Source organism: Gymnogyps californianus, chromosome 13, assembly GCF_018139145.2.
Source record: "Gymnogyps californianus isolate 813 chromosome 13, ASM1813914v2, whole genome shotgun sequence".
In the NCBI taxonomy this organism is placed as follows: domain Eukaryota; kingdom Metazoa; phylum Chordata; class Aves; order Accipitriformes; family Cathartidae; genus Gymnogyps; species Gymnogyps californianus.
The window spans coordinates 21080388-21103456 of record NC_059483.1 but is presented as its reverse complement, the minus strand read 5'-3'; the positions used below and the strand labels follow the sequence as shown (position 1 = coordinate 21103456).

The following is a 23069-nucleotide window of genomic DNA, read 5'->3' as shown; positions in this document are numbered from 1 at the left end:
AACTTCAATGGCAAGTGATGTGTGAAGATCATTACTCTGCTAATTACCATTCCTAGGAGCAGAGACAATTATCTACATGATCTATTACCTCTAATAATTATTATTTACACAGTAAATAATATGCAGACTATAGGTTGTTTTTTTTCCTGCCTAGCTTATTCTGAGAAAAAGCTTACCAAGGACTTTATGAAAAAGTTTTAAAGAAAATATTGTTGAGGATATTTTTGGTGATGATTGTCTTGCTTATATATAGAAAGATACTTTGGCCTGCATTGTCTGGTCCCGTCTATAATGCATACATACATTATACAGTTGTATAACACTGGGAACAAAATACGGAAAATGAGATAAAGATATGAAGTTACCTATAATGGTGGTAATTTTGGCTATGAAGTAAAAACTCTTACAAAATATACAGATTTTTAGAGATCAGTTCAATCAAATTTCAATAAAATCAAATAATTTTTTAATTTTAAGTGGCTCACGCACCATTTAGCTGGAGATTGAGAAGTGCTCCAGACAATATTTTAATTCCATCCCCTGACCACTTCAAAAACAGGAGCATATACAGTTTTCACAAATTTCCATTACCAAACTAATGTGCTGAAAGCAGCCAGTAAAAGACTTACAGTACTATCCTCAAGTTACTTGACTCAGAAGACAGCCTTACTGACCTAAATCCAACCCTACTGAGTTGCAAGATGCCACCCTGAAAATCATGCATTGATTTTCTGCATGATTTTCTGCAAAGTGGATTTTCCTCTGCGTTTCTCCTTGTATCATATATTTAGTAACTTATTGTACACCTAAGATGGCAGAACACAAACTGTAAAACCTGGAGCAGAGCTTCACGAGTTCATACAAATCCACTTGTTCTTTTTCAGACAGTGAAAAAATTAGTATCTTTGAATTCCTACACCAGTTCATCAATCTGCCAGCCGAGGATTCTCCTCTCGGTACATTCTTCTGTGACATTTTCCGGACGGCTTTAAGTACACTAGAAGTAGAGGATTTTGCCATTCCAAATGTATTCCACAGTGAGAGAGCAGGAAGATGATTCAAGCCTGTTGCTCCTTCCTCTTGCCTCCCTCATCCAAAGCCAATGACACTGACAACAAGCCAGTCCAGTGTCATTACATGGGCTAAGTTGCAAAAATTCATCCCAGATACGTTTCTCACTGTTTACTGATTGCCAGTATTATTACGTAAGGATAAAACCTTCCACAGATCTATCCTTACATAAAATGGCTGTCAAATAGCACTCCTCCTCCTCCCCATCCTTCTCAACCTTAAAACACAAATTACTGAAATCTTGACACATTATCTAAAGGTAGAGTTTATTTTTGAGCATTGCCTGAGGAAAGAAAGCGGAGGTAAAAAAAAAACATTACGAAGGATGGTGTCACCAAAATTCACTCAAACCCTCCTATACCAAAATTACTAGTGCAAAGCTCCCTGTGGACAAAGCCTGCAACTGTATGTGGAGAAAATGCGATGCAGTAAAATAGGGAAAGCCGCACAGCTGTAAAGGAGGAGCACACGGTGAAGAATACGTGCAAACTCTGCTGCTGCCGAGTTATAATCATCTTTCCGCCTTACGTTCCAGTTTTACCTTTTTTCCCCTCAATGTGCCCTCATTGCAACGTTCTGTTTTCTGGAGTTCTCATTCCTTCTTCCACTGCCTCTTCTTCCCCAAAGCTGACCTGCTTTCTTATAGGCAGGTCAACCTTGACTGACAACTTGACTGTCTGTCTGATAAATGACTGATCTTTTTCACAGACTTCAAGTCAACAACTGGAGCTGCCAGTTGTATTTGCGGCTTAGTGTTAATGGTAGGGAACTACAGAAGGAATAAAACAGAATTTAGGCCAGGCCATTTACTTGGGTTGTCATTTAATGTTACCATAAATGAAAGCTTTCCTCAACCCATCCTTATTAATTTTTTTTTACCACTTCTGTCTCCATTTCTGTCCTCATTTTTTGTGTATGTGTTTTTGTTGGAGTTTGTTAAATTATCTATTTTAACTTGGCACATTGTTAGCAGCAATGGGTGAACTTATCTGGATAAAACAAGAGATGACCTGAACCTTCATGTACAGTAAAAACAAATGGTAATTTTATCTGTATTTTAACACAAGAAACAAAGATCTTGAGAATAGGTTTTAAGAAAACCATACCTGAGAGTAAAAATATCTTTCCAACTTCAAATACCACAACAACTAAATATGTAGTTTGGAGGATAAAAGCTATTTTCTCATGCCTCTCCTCTGAATAAAGGAAAGAATTCTAGTGACATCCAATAGCAGTTTCATTTAGCATGACTGCCCTTGGCAGACAATGACAATAAAGTACAGGCTCTTTTGCTGTTGCCTCAGGAAATATAAATTCTGATTATTTTCTGTTGATAGGTATGGCATAATCTGATCTATTGGGTTTTAAGCTTTGTGTAAAAATGAAATAAACAATCTTTCCTAATCAGTTAGGGTCTCATTCTTCCATTCCATTTTGAAAACAAGACTTCATATAAATACACAGACACATAAATGTATGTATATAGACAGATAAAAGAAAAGGTCTGTGCTCTGTCAGACATGAATTAGAGAGCTGCAAACAACTACTGTTAAAAAGATATGACATGTCAACCCTCACTTCCATCACTGATAACTTTATACATTACTGTGGGGAAATGTATGGAAAAATCCATAAACCAACCTACTACTTCTCCAGTTTTTAAATGATTCAGTAGCAAACTTCCAAATATCCATATTCCTCAAAACAATTTTAAAGTTGTTTTCAAGAAGGCCTTACTATATTGAAAGTGATGAAATTATGAAAGGTAAAAGGAAATTACAGTGAATTTCTGTTGGCTAAATAATATGTGTGTGCACATACATATTATTCGTGAGACAATTTTTTTCATCCGATTAAAAAAATAAAAAAATAGACAAGATTAATTCAAGTATTTGATAAATAAAATCCAGTTTTTAAATTTGATTAAAAAAAAACCCCAAAACTGTAAGAGAGAAGTGTATGTTGTACTTTGCATACCTTTTTAAAGACCGTTTGTGACAGGAACATTATGTTTCCCAACAACCCAGATAGCTGTACTTCTCTGAGAAGAACTGAAGAACTCTTCACCTGCCTACTACATCCATGTTCTCAATACCCACAGTAGATTTTCATCTATTGCTGCAATGCAGCGCTTGTGCTAAAAATCTTATTTCCCATTACTTCTACCATTTCACTGTAGAATGTAATTTCTTCTTATGGTCTTCATATATGTGGTGGGTTGACCCTGGCTGGATACCAGGTGCCCACCAAAGCCGCTCTATCACTCCCCTCCTCAGCTGGGCAGGGGACAGAAAATATAACAAAAGGCTTGTGGGTCGAGATAAGGACAGGGAGATCCCTCAGCAATTACCGTCCTGGGCAAAACAGACTCAACTTGGGGAAAAAAATTAATTTAATTTATTACCAGTCAAATCAGAGTAGGATAATGAGAAAGAAAAGCAAATCTTAAAAACACCTTCCCCCCACCCCTCCCTTCTTGCCAGGCTTAACTTTACTCCCGAGTTCTCTACCTCCTCCTCCCCAGCAGCACAGCGGGACGGGAATGGGGGCTGCAGTCAGTTCATCACACGCTGTTTTCTCCTTGTTAGGAGAGAGGTCTGTCTGAGCGTACAGTGAAGACCCTCATCTAGGGCTGTGGTAGGAATGTGGTTGGAATTTGGGTGCTGGCAGCAACCTTGGTAACTTCACTATTTTCTTAGACAGACGTTATAGTGTCATACACAGGTGTTCTTCTGCCATACGATAAACAAGAAACATTGCTTTCTCTGTTGGCTGCAATAAAATTGTCTACATCCTTTTTTTCTTTTTTTTTTTGCTTCATTTGCCCCTCTTGGTTTTATCCAATAGAGGCCTTTTTGTTCCAGAAGTTTTACAAGGTCACATTCATTACTTGACTAACATTTACTAACATACAGACTAACATATGTTTACTTCATTTCCTAAGTTGGCAGAAGCTGTGGAAGGGAGTGAATGGTTTGCACTTTTCTGTGGCATCTCTGTCTTTTTTCCTTCGAGATCCTCAGTTAAAGGATGCCACTACATTGTGCCACACACTGTGCAAATGCAGTAAATGATACTCCAGATTGTCAGAACCGAAAACAGTCCTCCTGATGCAGATCTAGATATTCACCTAATACAGGCATAAGTAGCTTTTTTGCTCCCTAGGCACCTATCAAGTACCAAATGAAATGCCTGTGTTAGATCCTAATAATAACAGGTTCAGCTGGGTCTTTTCCACTGGTGCTGAAAATCGCTCAACTAAATACTAATTGCGATCTCTTAATAAGAACACATTATACCCATCCAGCAAGCATGTCTTCTATGCCCTCTAACAGTTTTCAGGAAATTAGAAGAAGAAATAATTTTCTAATTAAAACTGAATTTATGCAAGCAAGAGCTCAATAGAAGAGTTCAAATCACTGGTTTTGGTATTTGGAGTCTCTATTTCATTATTGCTCCATGATACTCAAGATCAATGTACTTCTGCTCCAAGTGCAATCAAAGTATTCCCAAAGTGCAAATTTTGTTTTCAGAGTAACAGATGCTTTACAGTCCTCATCACAGCTCACATGCAAAAACGTATGAAGTCTAATTTTTATTTCCATGTGGGAAAGCTATCTAAAACATGAATACTGGAAAAGAAAGATTTTCTGGAGAACAGCTTCACATAAACAGCATAAAAGCAGCATTAAAGTTACTCTGAAGCTAATGGAATGCAAAATCAGCTCACCCAGTAACTTAATCCTTGGAAAGCATTAAAAAGAACTATATTTAATGATGCTATTGTTCAGTTGGAATAATTGGTGTTTAATTTCTCAGGGAAATTCAGATCTTTTATCCCAAGCAGTGATATTATTTTCTTTTTATATTTTTATCAATGGTTCAATTGCCCCTTAATCAAAAGACAATGCAAGAGGGAATATTTCTCATTCAGCAGAGCATCTTGACTAATTTTATGGTCCCATATGTGATCGCTCTGAACAGAAGTTCATACAAAGCACAATTTACAGCATACGCATAACTAGATAACTAAAAATAGAATATGTAAAATTCAATCTTAGCGACGTAACATTTATATGCCCTTTGGGTTTGAGCTGATATTCACAATTTGATTAAATATGCTCTAAGAATGAGTGCACAAGTATGCATTCAGTATTAGCAGCTAGAAAAATAATTCTGTATACTTCATCCTGGAAACAACTCCCTTACGTATTTTTTACTGTATTTATTTATGATTTAAAATGAATGAGGGCTATGGAACAATACCTTGTATCTTAAACTTTAGCTTAAGCTTGTTACAAACAATGAATAAAATGAACTCCGCTGATACTGGAGTTGTTATTCTCATGGGGTCCATACCGCAAGGCTTGATCTTATAATGCTGTTATAATAGCTAAAAAATCACCATTAATTTTACACAGATAAGTTCAAGTAGTTATCTGATATGCATCCAGCACAAAGGTGATTTCCAGAGGATTTCACCCGTTTATCAATTTTACAGAGAATCAGTCTCTGTGCAAAGCTTAAAAAGAACTGGAATGGGGAAATATTGACTTTTTAATAGGCGCGCATAACTAATTTCAACAAGAAGCAATGAAGTCAAGCCAGAGTAAAAAAAAAAATTCAAAATTATATTGAGACCAAAGTGAAATTTTAGAACTACTATTGACCAGAAATTTTTCATTCAAATGAAACTATTACCACAAGAGAAAGACAGAACATTAAACTTAATACTACAGATGCAGCACTCTGGAAAGTCTGATGCCCTCCCATGCCTCACTCAGAAACCTAAATCTATTCTGAGATTCAGAGAGGGCGAACTGGTATGGAAGTTGAACAGAAACACTTTGTTACTGTTTTTGATCTCAAGCATTCAAAATGAACAGCAAAATATAAAACCAATGAAGCACAGCTGACATTGAGTCTTGCTCTGCCAGTCAAACCTGACTTAACTACCAACCAATCTGCCTGCCCTCTGCCTTGTTTCTCAGGAATGAGGAAGATTCTGCCAACGTCGGTAACGTTCTCTCAAAGCCCTCCCGAAGTCAAACTCCACAGTGACAGCTAGGACTGATGCTGGTGACTAGCATTACCACTGTAGCAGTTATAAACACAAATTTATATAGCTACCTATTATCCTTCATCCCAATTTGTCTCTATTACCTTGTCTTAATCCCAGCCTGTGTGTTGAGGATGAGTTTGATTCTATTTCTCTTTCTACAGAAGGAAGTACCTAACCTTACTTAGGCTGTAACAATATTAAAATAACTAAGATGTATGTTCCTAATTTACAAATACGCAAATTAGATTCCAAAAAGCCATGGCCAGAAAATATCCACACTGAGCTATTACACAGCATTTACGCTGAACCACCTGAGAATGGAAGGCCCATCTTTCATTTCAGCCAACCTGGCTGATTTTGACCTGGACAGACCATAAGAAAAGGACAGAATAAGATCCAGGATTCAGTTGGGAACTGGTGCTGCTGGTTGGATGCCCACAGCTGAAATTGGTGCAATGCTGAGTGAGCTCTGCTTTTCCAGGGTATCTGAACTCAAAGTCAAAAAGGCTAGCTCCAACCTCAGTTGACTAGAGCTATTTGTCTCTAGAGTGCAACAGAAGAGGTGCAGTCACATTGCTGGCTGATTTCAGCTCCAAGATGGCAACTAACAGTATCTTTCTGAGCTGATGGAGGGTTTGTGTGATTCCCTGCCCACTCTTGATGTAGGAAGCAGCTCAAGCTGCCTCAGGGGCTGGTTCTCCCCGCATTTCCTTTTCCAGAGAGCTTTCGGTGAGCACAGAAGAGTGCATCGCAGCACAGATGACTGTCTGAAGGGTGCCTAAGTTGTGGCTTGACTTCAGACGCTAACCCTGGCTAAACAATCCTCAGGAGCATTCATTTCAAAAACACCTTTGCTACAAACACACTTTGCATATCTGCGTCAGGGTTCTCTAAACATTCTTCTTCCAAACGTTGATTGTTACTAATATCCAGATATTTAGATAGCAAGAATTAAAGAAAATATATGCTCCAGCACTCAATAACATTTCACCAATTGTTTTCTGTCATTGTATTTTAGAAGATTACTTTTAGAACAAATGTGAAGTGCATGCAAGACTGTATTACGCAGCTCAGCACAGAGCTATAAAAAGGACAACACATAAATTCATAAATTTAAAAAAAACGTATTTGTTCTGCAATATTAAGATTAAGCTTGACCTTTCAAAGAACAAATCTATTGGAATTGCAAAAGTTTTCAGCCTCTTAATTAGCTCTGTACAGAAGAATCTAATGCCACAAGGAAACAGGGTATTTCCATTTTGCCTTCCTTTACAGACTGAATAAAATACTTCTGGATGTAATTCACTTGAAACCAGAGTGAATAAAGATCCTTAACCTCACTGATTTAACCAATCCAATCTGTCCTATTTGAGAATGAATTGAAAGTTCTTAGACACACAAAGATAATTTTACACATATGAAATCTCAGTGAAAACTAGTTGTGTTAGCAAATTTACCTGCACCAAAACTGGGCCATACCAATCTAACAACAGCAGGAGGTTTTTAAATGTAGCGTGGTCTTGTACTTATAAGTACATCCCTATCCTTAAAAGAAAAACATAAAATATATAGTTTTTATAGCACCTATTCTCATGTTGAGTACCTCAACAGTATTTAATGCTTCATAACCAACAACAGGATGTTAAGGAATTAACATTGCTTAAAAAAATTACAGCTCCTTCTGCTATGTTTCCTTTTGTTGACAGAAAAAGCCTACTTACCAGAATTTTTGTAGTATAAGCACTGTTGATAGCAATTGCATTAACCAGCAAATCAAGGGTTTTGGCGGGTACAGAATCTGGGTCTGGGATCTCTTTGTAGTGGACATCACCAACATAGGCTTGGACGACCGTCATCCGGTTGGTTGTTAGTGTCCCTGTTTTGTCGGAGCAGATGGCTGTAGCATTACCCATAGTTTCACAAGCATCTAAGTGGCGGACCAGATTGTTATCCTTCATCATTTTCTGAGAAAAAGCAAAATAAAAAAACTTCAAGATTTGCTTTGACAGATTTTTAACATCAGTTATAAAAAGCAAAAAAGCATGTATTTAGTCTTGTTCATGAGAACATAATGCTCACTAATCTAGAACTTTGATCGGGGCCCATAACCCAAGCCCTAGTTACAGACAACCAAGCAGTGACTATTCCTGACATAATTTCGCCTTTGATAAACTGACATAGTTCCATCATTTTTTGCAGTATATATACATTTTAAGGAATAGCTAGAACAGCAAAGATTAGCTAAAGAAACTGAAGATAACAGGATTTTTAAAACAGTATCATTATAGCAAATACTAGGCTTTTTTTTTTTTTTTTTTAATACTATTTCCAATGCCAGGATGTTATCTTGCAGCACACAGAGGGACTATATATTTTGGGAAAGAAACCAACAAACAACCCCCCACACCCACAAAACCCCACCATTGTAGAGTACTCCATTCCACAGTGCATATTTTTCACAAGATGCCCAGTCATCCTGGAAATACATGTTATCCTTGTTTCTATGTTTTCAATATTAAAAAAATTCTGTGCCCAATCACCTGACCCTTACTGTCAGACAGTATCTTATACTCACAGGGCACAATATCACCAGTTGTACACAAAGCTGTATTGCAGTTTGATACTGCAAATACAGATACACATGTATGTCCTGCATGCGTTGGGTGAAGGACATAAGGAAAACAGGAAAATATTTTAAAAGCAGCTATAGTCTTTACTAGCAAAATCCCATGCTTGAGATGCACTCTTTTTTCCTAATAATAATGAAGTTTGGCTACATATAAATCAAGCTATTCCTTCCTAATGGTCATACATTAATTGGTTTACACACTAAATGGAAAAAGACTTTACAAAATCTTCATCTAAGATTCCCAGAATGTTTAAATAAGGCCCATCTGACTAAATTGCTAAAACAATCTGAGAAAACTCCTAGATAAGATAATGGAGTAATCCACAAGTCCAGGATTTTTATCCTCTTTAATTTCCTAATACAATCATTTACATTGGCTACAAAGAACTGCAACTGCATTTAAGAAAAGTACATGAAAGCTCCAGTGAAACTCTAATTTCTTTGAAAAATGTTCCTGAAGACTTCAAATCCTTGTCAAAACTTTGTACTACTGCACAAGAAAATTTGAAGACAAAGTTATTCTGTATCAAAAGACTGGACTATTCTCACAGTAAATTCTGCTCTGTAAATTCCTGGTAACCTTGCAAACTAAGTAGGTATTTCCACTGTTTGATATTCCTGCAATGTGTAGTTTTAAAGATCTGTATTAGAATACACATGTATTTGTATTTTTGTCAGAAAAACTTTCAATATAAAGCAAAGTTTCACTTTAAAGAAATTTCACACTCGTTAATATTTTGAGCACATTAATTTACAGGCATTTTAGGCACAGGCACATTAATCTTCATCACACCCGATAAAACCTGAAGACTAACCCACTCGTAAACTCAACTGAACAGCATTTTTCTGCCATAATTATTTTTAATGTTTCTTACCTTTACAGAATAAGCCAGAGAAATAGTGACAGCAAGTGGAAGTCCCTCAGGAACAGCAACCACAAGTACAGTAACACCAATAATGAAGAATTTAACAAAATACTGAACATAGACAGGAGTGCACTCAGGCAACCACTGCTTCTTGTTGACCACAAACGTGTCAATGGCAAAATATAATACCAAAATTATTACAGTGATGGCAGACATCACCAAACCTGAAAACAGAAATAATCAATTACTATACAACATTAAAAATTAAAAACATGTGCAATTAGAAATCTACATTTGAATTTGATATGAAATTATTTTCTTATTCTACATGACATTTTTCACCAGTATCAATAATAATGATAAATTTTACAACGTAGAAAAAACATTACTGTAATACATTTACAACAACCATACATTCCAGTGAATAAGGAAACACTGAATTCTACGGAACAGCTGAATCATACTGCATTAATTTTCAAGCACCATCTTACCGCTCCCTTTAAAACTTCTCAGTCTAGTTCAATAGGAGTTCTGCTGTTGCTTAAGCTAAGTTTTTTCAATTTAGTACACTACTTTGCCTGGTACAACATTTATCTGTCCTTTTAACCTCCACCTCTTACAAATTATTAGTCTATTCATATTTGAACACTCATCTTTCCTTTAAATAAGCTTATCTTGAGAGGCTTGAGAAAAGGAGTCTCCTGTAGTTTATGTTGCTGTATAAAATATTTTAGAAAAGCCCTACTGATGTCTGGCTGAATACAATGAGGCAATACTGCAGAATCATCCACAGAACAGTTTTTAACTTTTTTCCTCGAAAATGTGATAAATACTAGTGTTTCCAAGGTTTCCCTTGTTCAAAGGGACATATGCAAACAGTGCATATTTTATGAGGAGAGGCTCCAGAGAGGTACAACACTGACAGTATAGCAGAAGAGACACTAATAAATATTTCAGAGAATTCACAAAAGATCCCAGGGACTTCATATGCTCTCCCAATTACACAGACTTTGCTAAGATAGCACTCCTCCTCCAAAATTTTGTTCCTGGATTTGAGTGTACAAATAAAAACTCCATTAGAACATCTATTTTGCCTCGCTATGATTACTGCTCTTTGGCAGGTTCTATGAAGCAGTTAAGCCTGCATTTCAGAATAAATTAATTTCTCTCTAATGAGATCATACAGTAGAAGTACAATGCTGTGAATTTCATGTCTTGACTGAAGCTTAAAAAAAAAAAATTGGTAAGCTGAAGGATGGTAAGGTTAACAGGAAACAGATGAGTCAGGGAGATGGCTAAATGCCAGAGGATAAAGGAAAATCCATTAAAATACTGTACAGGCAAATACTCATGACAACGCAAGACATCCCCATAGATTGCCCAATGACAAAGAAAAACCAAATGAGGCAATGATTAATTAATTTAATTCATATGACTTGCCACATTATGGTTAGAAATCCCTATACAATTACTTTAAAAGTGATATTCACTTGCCTGCCGAAATACCAAAGAGAGTAATCATCAGAAGGCAATGTAGAAAGGTACTTAATCTACGAAATTAATGACCATAAGAAATGAAGTGGTTTTATATCAATGTATACTGTTGTACAACTAGCAACAAAGCAGAGAAGCTTGAGCAATGTGAAACTGGGCAAAGCATGAAATTGGATATTAAAGAGATGATAACCATAGATTCCAAGTCATGCGCTGTTCAGGCAAAGAGAAGTGGCATCATGGGGTTATGTGATCAACTAAGTGTAATGAACTTCAACGGGAATGAGAAGGAATAGCAGGGGTAAAAATCAGAGTGGTAAAGAAGGATAAAGGAGATTGAACAGAGGTAAAGTTCGGAATCTGTTGTAGGGTCTCAGCCAAGGATCTGGATAGAGGTCAAGATCTCTTTAATACCATTAGAAAAATGAACCCAATAAACATTATGTCATTACGAAAGATTTTCACTTTCTACCTACATGTTGGAGAAGAAGTGCTACTTATAACAGCAGGGACCAGATGGTACTGGATACAAGAGTCAACAGATGTGTCATATTTGGGTAGAAGGCAGGAACACGGATATTAAGAGAGAACGGAATGATTTCAGAATCCATAAGAGGGAAACACTGTGTGAGCGATATTTTGAGATGGTATTAGAGATTCTGAAGCTGTGTACTCAGAAATTCTAAGGGGAGAGGAAATTAAATATGTAATTACTGCACTTGGGAATATTGACTATGAGAAAAGCTACATTTCATTTTGATTCAAATATTCATTACAATCCAAGCTGCCCAAAGCTTCCAGTTTCTTAACAGTCACAGCTAAGTTTTAGAAGAATAAAAGATCTTCAATACCACATACTACACTTAGAACAGTATTATGATGACCTATTTCTAAATATTGCGATAAAAAAGGCCTATCCCTTTTAAGAATAATTTGCTTTAAAACCCTTTGTTGGTAGTATAACACACTGCTATTCAGTCAGTTATCCAGTCATACCTGCTTTGCCTATCTGGACTGCCAGCTTGGTCAGCTTTCCCTGAAGAACAGATTTTTCTTTCTTGTGCATGTTGGATTTCTTCTTGTCTTTGTCATCTCCCTCTCCCCCTTCTGCACTCTTCAGTGGCTGCATCTCCATGGCAGCAGCCCCATCCTGCTGCTTGGCTAATAATGCAGAACAAAACTGTTACTCCAAAACTATTCTTCATTCTTTTTATCTTAGTGTTGATACTTACTGAATGCAACCAGCAACACCCGTTGCAGGGGCTGATTGCAACACAGATGATTGTAACTATGCACAGAATTACACTTCACTCCCATGGCAGACAGATGCCCCTGTGAGACCCAGTGGGGTTCTGCAGGGGCACAAATGTATAAGCATACCCATGTGCACTCCATACATATGGGGATATGTACTGTGCCGTTTGTCAAGTACCATGAAAACCACTGATTTTATTTATGTATTTTTTAAACCACCAATGACATTCTGTGTTATACACATATATATCACTTAATGTCTTGCAAATTAGTCGGCAAGTAACAGTACATCAAGTACTGCAGGATTTCCTAGAATAGCAGATCTCATACACTTCGGCAAATAGATGGTCTATATTTCCCTAAATTTTGGTAGGTCTCATAGATTACAATGCACCCTTATAATCATACTTTTAATGAAAACATTGTAAAGGTAATGTAGTTCCACAGATGATCCATGCGCCGCTTCTCTTGACTGCATGGGCACCTCAGTGACCAGTGGACCACACTTTGCAAACCACTATTCTAGATAATACCAGACTTAAAAAGTTTCCTTAGCATTCAGTGTTCAAGTAACTTAACCATCAGGTCCAATGGTGATACCATCATCATTCTCCCATAAAAAGCACACATAAGTTAAAGGCTAAACCATCCTTTCTTGAAAGAATGCTAATGCTAACATAAGGTAACTTTATTTTAGTATCAAAGAGAAAGACATGTTTTTTAAAAGCAATGACATTCCAGTTTATATATGTGTATGTGTCTGTTTTGTATTGAACACAGACATAAGTAAATTAAATAGAATGAGATGAAACAGCTTTGCTTTGACATGCGTGAACAGATTGTACAAAATCATGCTTATTTGACCTGGAAATCTAATTCGTCTATCTAACCTTAAAACTTATTCATTTACTATCATTTTGTTTAATAGTTTTGTACCATTAACCACTGAGTTCATCTATTCAGTTTCTGATCCATCACCTTTGCAATCTTTAGTATTATCTGAGAAGAGAAAGTTATAGTTTAATTTACTTATTTGCCATAACCCAAAGAAATCATGATAGCTGTGTCTCATATAATAAAAAGGGAACCATGATTTTGCTTCAGAGAAAGCAAAATATTTATTTTAATTTCTTCCTGAGATTGTACATTAAGTAAGAAACTCCTAAGATTCTTAATTGTCCTGTTATTTATCCTTATAATATGCTTTTACATTGCTAAATAACCTCTTGGCTTTAATGTTTCCTTTTGTTACTGCTTTACCTTCTCTCTGCAAAAGAAAATATGTCCGTACAATGTCATTAAAACACCAAAGATGACGAGACATATCAAAAAGAGGGTTGCAAATTCACTAACAATACATACCATACATAATTTGCACAAGAAAAATGAATTCAAATGAGCTTTGTGACATGAAAGTATCATCTATAAATGGCTTATTAGAAATACTGATCTTCTCCTATCCTAAGTATGTGATATATCAAAATTCTGTAACTTACAATCTCTTTGGTAGGTTTTTTTTGTAGTGTTTGGTTGTTTGGGGTTTTTTTAACATTCTGTTTGAACAATAGGGCCATTTTTACACACAGGTACAAATCACAAATTTTCATTTTATTTTTTAACAGAATTTAACTACATGCTAAAAATAAAATCCACAACCTCCTTAATATGAAAGAAGATTACCTTTGTTCTGGCTGTTCTCCATATTCCCATCCTGCATTTTGCCTATATGATGAAAAATTTCAACAGACAACAGACAGTAAACAATCTTCACCCAAGACAGAACATGAAAATGGGAATTTAAATAAAAAGGGCAGACAAAAGTAATGAGCATGTTGCAGATACTTATTTATGATCAGTAGCCATTGTTACCATACGTTTACTTAGAAGCATGGACAACTTAGCTGGACACATTCAAGGAACTGCAGTCAAGTTCAATGTTGTACCATGTAAAACACTAAATATCAGCACATATTTTTGAGCATATTGCATAAATTAAGAGGGTGAAACTAATAAAAAGAATCCAGTGGAAGGCAGAATTTGAATAATATTCCTGAACTGAAATTTCAGAGAGCTGGGACTTAAAAAGACCACAGGTATAATCTTGGCACACACCACTATAGAGTATGACTTTCTTAATGTATTCCAAAATTAAATTCATTATTTCAGTAAATTAAGACAAAATATAAATAATAGTGTTAAGAAATACAAATAAATAAAAATGTAAATCAGATATGATTTTAAAATTACATCTTCCTCACTTGGTTGAATTATTTAGCAAGTTACTCCTGTAAATACAAGTGCCAGGTGATCATCCCATATTCAGATTTATCCTAAAGAGAAATTTGCCAAGTGTATCTGTGATTTCCAATTTAATCGTTTAGCTACATATAGTCATATAGCTTATCATACCGAAGTCCTTACTTGTTTTTTTAAACTGGAATTATACCATTTGAAAGTGTGTACGAAACAAAAATAGCAAAATACAAATTAGAGCATACAAAACTTTGGTATTCAGAATAACCAGTAAACAATTTCAAATGTATTCAAAATTTGTTGGTGGGATCCCTTATGAAACTTTCACAGTGATATATGAATTTATCTTACGGAAAAGACTACTTGAGTTTTATAAATATTACATTCAGAATGGATTATATTCTTTTTTTGTAGTTATGTATAATGCACAATAGAAAAACACTGCTAAGGAAATTTAATAGTTAAAACACCTTTACAGGATTTTTGACACATTCTAATAAGAAATGTATCATTAGAGTTTATAAAACAAATATGACAGCAGTTCAGTCTTGCTCTTCTGACTTCCTGCAATAATACAGCTGGTACTGACATGCACAATAAAGCAGCAGAAATTATGCTTCAACATACGTATTAATGTTTTCACTCTATGCTGTGAATAAATAGTAGCAAAATTGAAAGGCTAAGATGCATTTCTTGCATGTTTGTATTCTCAGTAATTGGGAGATCACTAAAAACTCCCCTCTCAAAACCAGCAAAAATGGCCAAATCAGTCATAAACTTATCATTATAAGATTTCACCCCATACTAATAGGCTACAGGCACTGAGAAATTCAAAAGCACAGACTTACAGTAAAGGAAAGGATGTCTCACTACATATAATCATCTCAGTACTCAGATGGATTCCTGAAGTATGCTGAAGTAAACCATTTAGCATCAACTGCTTGTCTATATTTCTAACTCTATTCCCACCTTGGCTATAATACGACTTTTAAAAAGGCAGTATCTATTTTCCAAAGACTTATGTTTTGCCGTGAGACATGAATCTATGAACATGAACAAAACCAAGTTCGTTTTCATTGTGAAATTTCCTTAAAAATTTTTGCACACAGTGCACAGTTGAACTTCACGTCTGCCTAATGGCTATTTTTCTTAGAACGGTTTTTAATAAAGTTAGTGGAAGACATAAGACATCTCTAGAGATTCTGATTTCTGGCTAGAGAATAAAGCCTTCCTTAAGAACTGGAAAACATTAGAGCAGACAGTCTGCTCTATGTCCTGCTCTATAGTTCCTTTTTCAGGAACCTTAAAGCAGTATAATTGAAGATCCTTCAACTTAAAAAAAAACCCCACAAATCCAAAACGATGACTTTCGTAACTGGCAAACAGAAAATACACTGTTTTTTCTATTTAAATCAAAGTATTTAACTTTATTATATGTATTTGCTATTTAATAGGGGTATCATAATTGTCATAATGAATTACACTAACAATTCATCTACCCTCGCTACCTAAAAATACCACTACACAAAATGGACAATCGTTAACAACAATGTAAACAAAGGTATTTAAGAAATACATTCTTAACCTCAGCAGCTCCTGCATTTAGGTTACTGGAGGATGGCGGGGGGGAAGTCATCACAGCTAGTTATATTCCAATTATTTAGATAGAATAACAAAGAATACGTAATTTAGGTAATTATGATAAAGAAAAGAATGCTGTAAAGGATTTATTTCCTCCTGTTCCAAATAATTTTAAGCCTGCACTTGGCTATAAATTATGAACGAAGAAAGAAATTAAGAAAGAAATTAAGATGATAGAACCACTACTGCTGAGAGATCCTTTCTCCTTTCAGTTAGTGCTAGGACCAGAAATACTATCCCATCTTTCTGACCTTTGCGCATTGTTTAGAAACATTAAAAGGATAAGTATTTATTACTATTTTGATGATATTTTTATATATAATTCTTCAAAAATATAATATATTTTTACATAATTTTTGCAAATCTTTTCTTCTTTTCTTTTTGGAAATAAGCAAGTAAAAGGAACAGTGTTTGGGCCCTGAAATCTGGAGGAATTCATCTGAGTTTCTTTTTATCACTTTTCTAAGCAAGGATGAAAAATCAGAAGGTTTAGGAAAGAACAGAGAGCCTCCTAATACGACTTGTATTCTGCAGTTGCTTTGAAGGTTTTGAGTTTGAATATAAAATGTTTTGCATGTTGCTTTTGCCTTACTAAAATTTCTGCGTTTTGGAACGTACCCATGGCACCATTACTGCCTAAGTTCTTACTCCAAAAGACAGTTACTTCTCCAAATAAACCTTCCAAGAAAAGACTCCCCTTTACCTCCCCCAGCCCTTTATGAAGAGCCAATGAGACAGAATAACAAAGACCCATCGCTGGCATTAAAAATTATTTGTACGTTGGAGGAAATGCTTGGAAGCAACCAAAGATGCTAATCGAGTTATGTTCTCATGTGCTGTGATGGAGCAAAAAATATAAAATACCCTACTGATTTTCCAAAATGTCTCATCTTCCACTAGAAATGAGTTACAGCCCTCTTCACGCCAAGTCAGTTATGTCCTGCAGCTAGTTAGAACAGACGCGCGTTGCAAATCTATATATAGGGGGAAAAGTGACGTCAAACCTATCTGAAGTGAATCATTAGGAATTGTTTCATGCAGTGTGGTATCAGAGCCAATGCATTAGTAAAATGCAGGTTAATTACTAATGAATGAATCTGATTCCACTGTATCAAATAGGAAGTTTTAGATAATTCTTCTATGCACTCACTAAATACCTTCACTTAACAATTCAGAAAATACTTCAAAATACGTTAAAACTGCAAGTTGCTTTGCAGGAATAGAACAGTAGTGTACATATGCCAGAACTGACAGAATTAACAGTAGACGTAAAGTATTTCAGCTGGGACAGTTCTCTGAGTCTGGTATGGTATTTCTATATCAGAATATAATTTTACGTAACAAACTCTCTGACTGCCAAATGCCAGAAAAAAAACCCAACAACCCAACATGGAAATCCTGATTTAGGAATCGGGTAGTGCTCTACTGGACAATGATAAGCACCCCTTTCTCCAAGGAAATCAAATTTGGGGTAAACAAGCTGTAAACAGTGATTGCTGCTTCGCATACTTTCTTTGAAAAAATTTACCTTTTCTAAATACAATACTTTAAAATTAGATTAATTTTCATGAATTACTACCTTTCTGTGAAATTTTCTGATCTGCTTATAACCTTAACTTGTAACCTTTTAAAAGCTGAACATATTGTCCATAGTTTTAACAGAGAGACCATCAAACAATTATGTATTTTAATCTCAACTACTAGAAGCCAACAGAATTTATAACAGTTCCTTTGATACACCAGATAACAAACAGGCTGTGTCACAAACCTATATGAATTTATCACTATAAGCTCACTGACTGAAAACAAAATACTTCTTTTGTGTCAACTGTATATTGATAACTAAGACAATAACTATTTTATTTGAAATGGTAATGTATTGATTTTCAAGTAACAAACAGTAGCATTTCCTGAGCTAAGTACTTATTCAGTACAATATATAATTCAGAATATAATGGTTTTTTCTTATTTGAAGGTATTTTCTACACAGAGGTATTAGACTTTAGGTAAAAATGCTTGGTTCCAGTCACATCTCAGGGAGAATTCTCAGACATTATTGAAAAAATTCATTTCATCCTGACAAAAAAAAAAATATCTGCATTAACTTGGTCTCCTTGCTTTAGAACTTTTTTTCCCCCTTCCTTTTTCCCCTCCAACCCCCCTCCAAAACATATCTACACTTCAAGTATTCTCTTAACTCATCGTCACTGCTAACCAGAAAAATGTATAGTATAAACAGAAATAAGACTTTGGCAATTTCCCAGACAATTTCAAAGCACTCAGATCTAACTCCACTTGCCAAGTCTCGGTTCTCCTCTGAACACAACGTCAGATAAGTTGAATTGTGGAAAACATCTCCTGTTCATGTTGATCAAAGATCTGCAGAATTAATTCAACCACCTCACCTCAGAAGAGTTAAAAGCAAAAATATCCTCAGCTGCACAAAAAATTGACTTCTACACTTTGTGCGCTGAAAAGAATTGAGTATGTATCTCTCGACTCCAAGATAAACAGGGACAGCAACTATTGTTTCTGATGGGAGAGAAGATGATGGAAAATCACGTACTTAAGACACTGATTTAATATCCCTTGGAACTCAATTTCTATATTAAGTTCAGGCATTAAGACCAAACACAACAGATATTTACCAGGCAACTAAAACTTGCTAACAGAGAAACCAGGTTAGAACAACTTAGGACTCATTTCTGCATCTTGCTGAGCAGTGGTTCTCACCCAGCGAAGCACTGAGGCAGATGCTTAACTTAGTACTCAGCAACTTGCAGGACTGAGCATAAATGTAATACTGCAGTCTCCAGTGGGACTGAAGGAGGGTATATCTGGTAAGACTTTGTTGTATGTGTATGTTTGTTTTACACACAACAGAGTAGAATTATAGAGCATAAAGAATGGAGAATGAAATATTCGTCATTAATTTCCTGGTTCTTGGTCTCTAAGGAATCTGAAATTGGGGCGTTGGAACCACGATGATATAGGTTCCTGTCATGCAGTGAGATGTAGGGATTGTAAATCCTAGTCTTCCAGCAAACTTAGAATGTGCAGGAGTCAAGTTTTAAATCTGCTTATATGTTTCTTTTAAATTATAATAAAATTATTTAAAAATAGGCTCGAAGATTTCCTATGTCATTGCTTTAAATAAGATATTACACTAGTAAGACTTAGTCCTTGTTTAGTACTTGGTATTGCTATGTCAAAACCTCTAGTTTCACATGCATAATGCAACAACTACTGACCTGTGTGGAAAAAAACTTCTATCACCAACACAATGAAAAGTAGAATTACTTTTGTCAGTATTATTGCTGCTGTACAGAGGGAAAGGTTTCTACGGCAAATAAAGACTAACGTATCTGATTATCAGAAAAATACAGCTGATGCCTAGACTAATACTGACCCATTCCATTTAATACTGGAATTAGACTATTAGAAGACATACTGAAATATCTGCATGCTAAGAAGTAGGGTCAAGAATCTGTACTAAGAGACAGTCAAAACTGACTACAGTAATTCTTTTTTTTTCTTTTTAGTAAATACAGGCAGGCTCATTAGAGGATCACTATCTAAGGGCATACACAAATATCCACAAACATAACTATTCAGTCAGTCTCTTCCAAAAAAGATGCTCAAAGCAGCAAGAGTTATTCCTAACGCACTGTTAGTTGAAATTGAGCCAGATTCCTGATCGCAGCACTATTTCTCAGAACTACATGAAGACTATATGAATACTTATGAGAGTGCCACATCAGAAGAAAAGAAGACATAATCCATTTATCCTGGTGGTATTCTTCAGATCTATGCTGACAAATGTGTAAAGAGCTTTACAATGAAACTTCATGTAAAGGCAACTCAAAAGTTTTGAAATTAGCCTTACTTAATTGTTCCTTTTAATTGCAGTTTTAATTAATGGCAAACAGATCATGATTCCTACTTCTTCCTCTCCCATGCTTAATTCATGTGAATAAAGTAAATAAGTCGCAGCACCTTTGTGGCATCTCTTATAAGCTACTATAGAGTTTATGGAGTAGGATCTCTCAGAGGGTAATCACATGCACATACAACATCTGTGCAGTTCATAAAAGGAAGAGGAAATCTTATATAGTCAGGAGAGAAATCTATCAAATAAAACAAGCTAGGTGTTCTTGACGTACCATTGACTAAGCTGGCATTTGCATTATCAGTGGCATTTGCACCTGATGCACCATCTGTAGCTGAAGGAGGGTGGGAGGAGGGATGGGAAGAATCTACTGAGCAATAATGGATAAAAAAACAATAAATAATAATAATAACAACATGAACAAATGCACATGACAAAACAAAAAACATTTATGGAATACTATGGCTTCGTTTTCTCCAAAATCAATCTGTTTTAAATTAATTAACATAACTTTCAAAAGCAAAATGTCATTACAAAGGTGTTACAAAGTAAGGCAAAAACTCATATGTGGAATAATAATAATTAAATAAATAAATATGAAAGACATTTAACAAAGTTAACAGAGTTGGTGAGAACTGACTGTACACAGTACTATGTACATTGCTTTGGTCCTTTTATGTGTGATTTTTTTTACTTTAATATAACGTTATGCAAACATTAAAATGGTGGAAATACTTCCCTTGAATTAATGAATTTACGCAATGCATGGGTAGTTCTAAAATATGCAGCATACTAGACAGCATATACAACATCACATAATTTGTGTTTTATGTAAAGTTGCATATTATGACGTATTATTGCGGATACATCCCAGACTAACATGGGCTCAATCAGTGTCCTGCCATAACCTAGTTAATATGCACATTGGTCTGACTAGAAACATTAAACTTTTCAATATTGTATGTGGAAATGGCAAATACAGTCTTGAGGAGAATAACGAGTTCTTTTAAATCCAAATAATAGACATTATGTAATTGCCTGTTTTGTGGTGAAATAAAAAAAGTATCAGAAAAGAAAATCCTCTTTTTCTTTTCAGCAATTATCTGCATGTTAGAGAAACTGGTCAAGAAATCTTTCCTAACAGGAAGGTGAAAAACTCAAAGAAGCTTTTATTATCTTATTATGTTTTTTATACTAGAGTTCAGAAAATTAGTCTCTACTAATAATAGATAACATAAGTTTTATTTTGTTTCTGTTGGTTAATTGTTCACAATAGAACACAGAAGTCCTATAATGAATCCTGATCAAGACTCTTGAACGTCTTCAGTACTTGACCCATAGTGACTGTTTCACACTGTACTGGTTTGTTATTCAAGAAAAATGGTCTTGTTTTATTTACAAATGGTAAATTGGGAGAAGAAAATAAACAGCGTACGGGATTTAAAAACACACCCTGGGTAACTACATTCATGAAAATTTCAATTGCAAATTTGATTACTATGATGGTAATAACTTAAACTGTTTTGGTTACTCATGCTTATTTTTTATTCCATTTGGATACTCATACTAACCAGCACAGCATGAACTGCTAACAGCAAATCATGCATTCCAACATTTAATATACTGTAATTTACTTGTGGAGAATAACTGATTATTCAACCTTAAGATTTGCAACACCAACAATGAGTGCACACTTAAATGTTTGCCACACACAATCCTGTTGATTTGACATTATTCTTTAATTTAACTGGACTGATTCAAAGACAATTATTTTAATCATTATTTCAACCCTGATTTGCACCAAAGCTTGCTGGCTAAAAGCCTCATCCTTTCATTTGATGTGGTAGAATTCTTACTCTACCTGGAAGCTGATGTCCATCCTCCCGTTTCACACCTGTATGATGATTTTTACAAAACATTAATGAACGATAAAAGCATACACCCACATAAGACTGAAACAAACATTTATGATTGGCAGGATTTCAGAGAATTGCAGGTTTATATACCAGAGTAGGTTATTTGAGTTTGGGCCTCAATCTGCTACCAGCTCTGCCCAGGCACTCCTGTGCACTAGCACAAAGCTCCTAGCAACATTAGAAAATGTGAAGGAATTTTCTTGGTATTGTAGCTATACCCAATTACACACCTCTGTAAGAATCTCTGTCTCTGGGTAGCAAGTTACGACCACAGTGCAGTGCATTACTCTGCTATCTCTGATTTCTCTTTCCCTGTCTTTCAGAGCTACCCACACCGAAACATGAGAGAATCACCAGTGTCCTGAGCAAACTAACATACAGAGAAGGCCAACCCAGTTAAACAAAGGACCTCGGGGCAGACAGCTGGCACTTTCAAACAGGTACTGAAGTTGCTCCTTCTCACCCACAATATCCTTAGACACTGCCAAAACAGATGCTGCCAGATCTCGAAAGGTCTGTTTCTAGGAGTCTTTCTCTTAATGACAGCAAGATTAGACTCTAAGATACTGTTCAAAACTAGTCTGACATGAAAGAGTTTTACTTTGGGAAGTTTCGGTCCTTCTCCTTTTAATGTTCCTAGAACTTACCATGCCTAGCAGGTATTGCGCATTTCTGTGTAGAAATGAAATGGTAAACATTTCATAATGTCTTTCATCAAGTAAAAAGGGATTTCCTCAGAGAAACATGGAGTCAAGTGCAACCACTTGTTGAACAAGTTCAGAAATGGAAATTGTAGGTCATGAAAACTATTTGAATTTGGCCTTCCTATCTGCAGCTTCAAATTAAAAGGATGGAAATGAAAAAAAGGTGGAATCACACTGCCTGACAGATACTAAGTAAAACGTTCAGTAAAGCTATAACTACTCTTTTTTATTAATAGTGAAAACCACTAAGAAGAGTGGAAATGTCTAAAAAAACCCATATTAATTGGCCC

The 23069-nt window shown here is 35.5% G+C and overlaps 1 protein-coding gene across 1 annotated transcript in view; it reads right to left on the bottom strand.

Moving 5' to 3' along the window:
• Window positions 1-23069, bottom strand: part of ATP2B2 (ATPase plasma membrane Ca2+ transporting 2) — a 413794-nt gene that overhangs the window by 70817 nt on the left and 319908 nt on the right. The window contains exons 8-13 of the mRNA XM_050904420.1: window positions 22021-22053; window positions 20434-20493; window positions 14057-14098; window positions 12119-12283; window positions 9638-9852; window positions 7855-8097 (exon numbers count right to left, since the gene is read on the bottom strand). Of these exons, the coding sequence (XP_050760377.1) occupies window positions 7855-8097; window positions 9638-9852; window positions 12119-12283; window positions 14057-14098; window positions 20434-20493; window positions 22021-22053 (758 nt within the window). The remainder of the gene's footprint in view (window positions 1-7854; window positions 8098-9637; window positions 9853-12118; window positions 12284-14056; window positions 14099-20433; window positions 20494-22020; window positions 22054-23069) is intronic.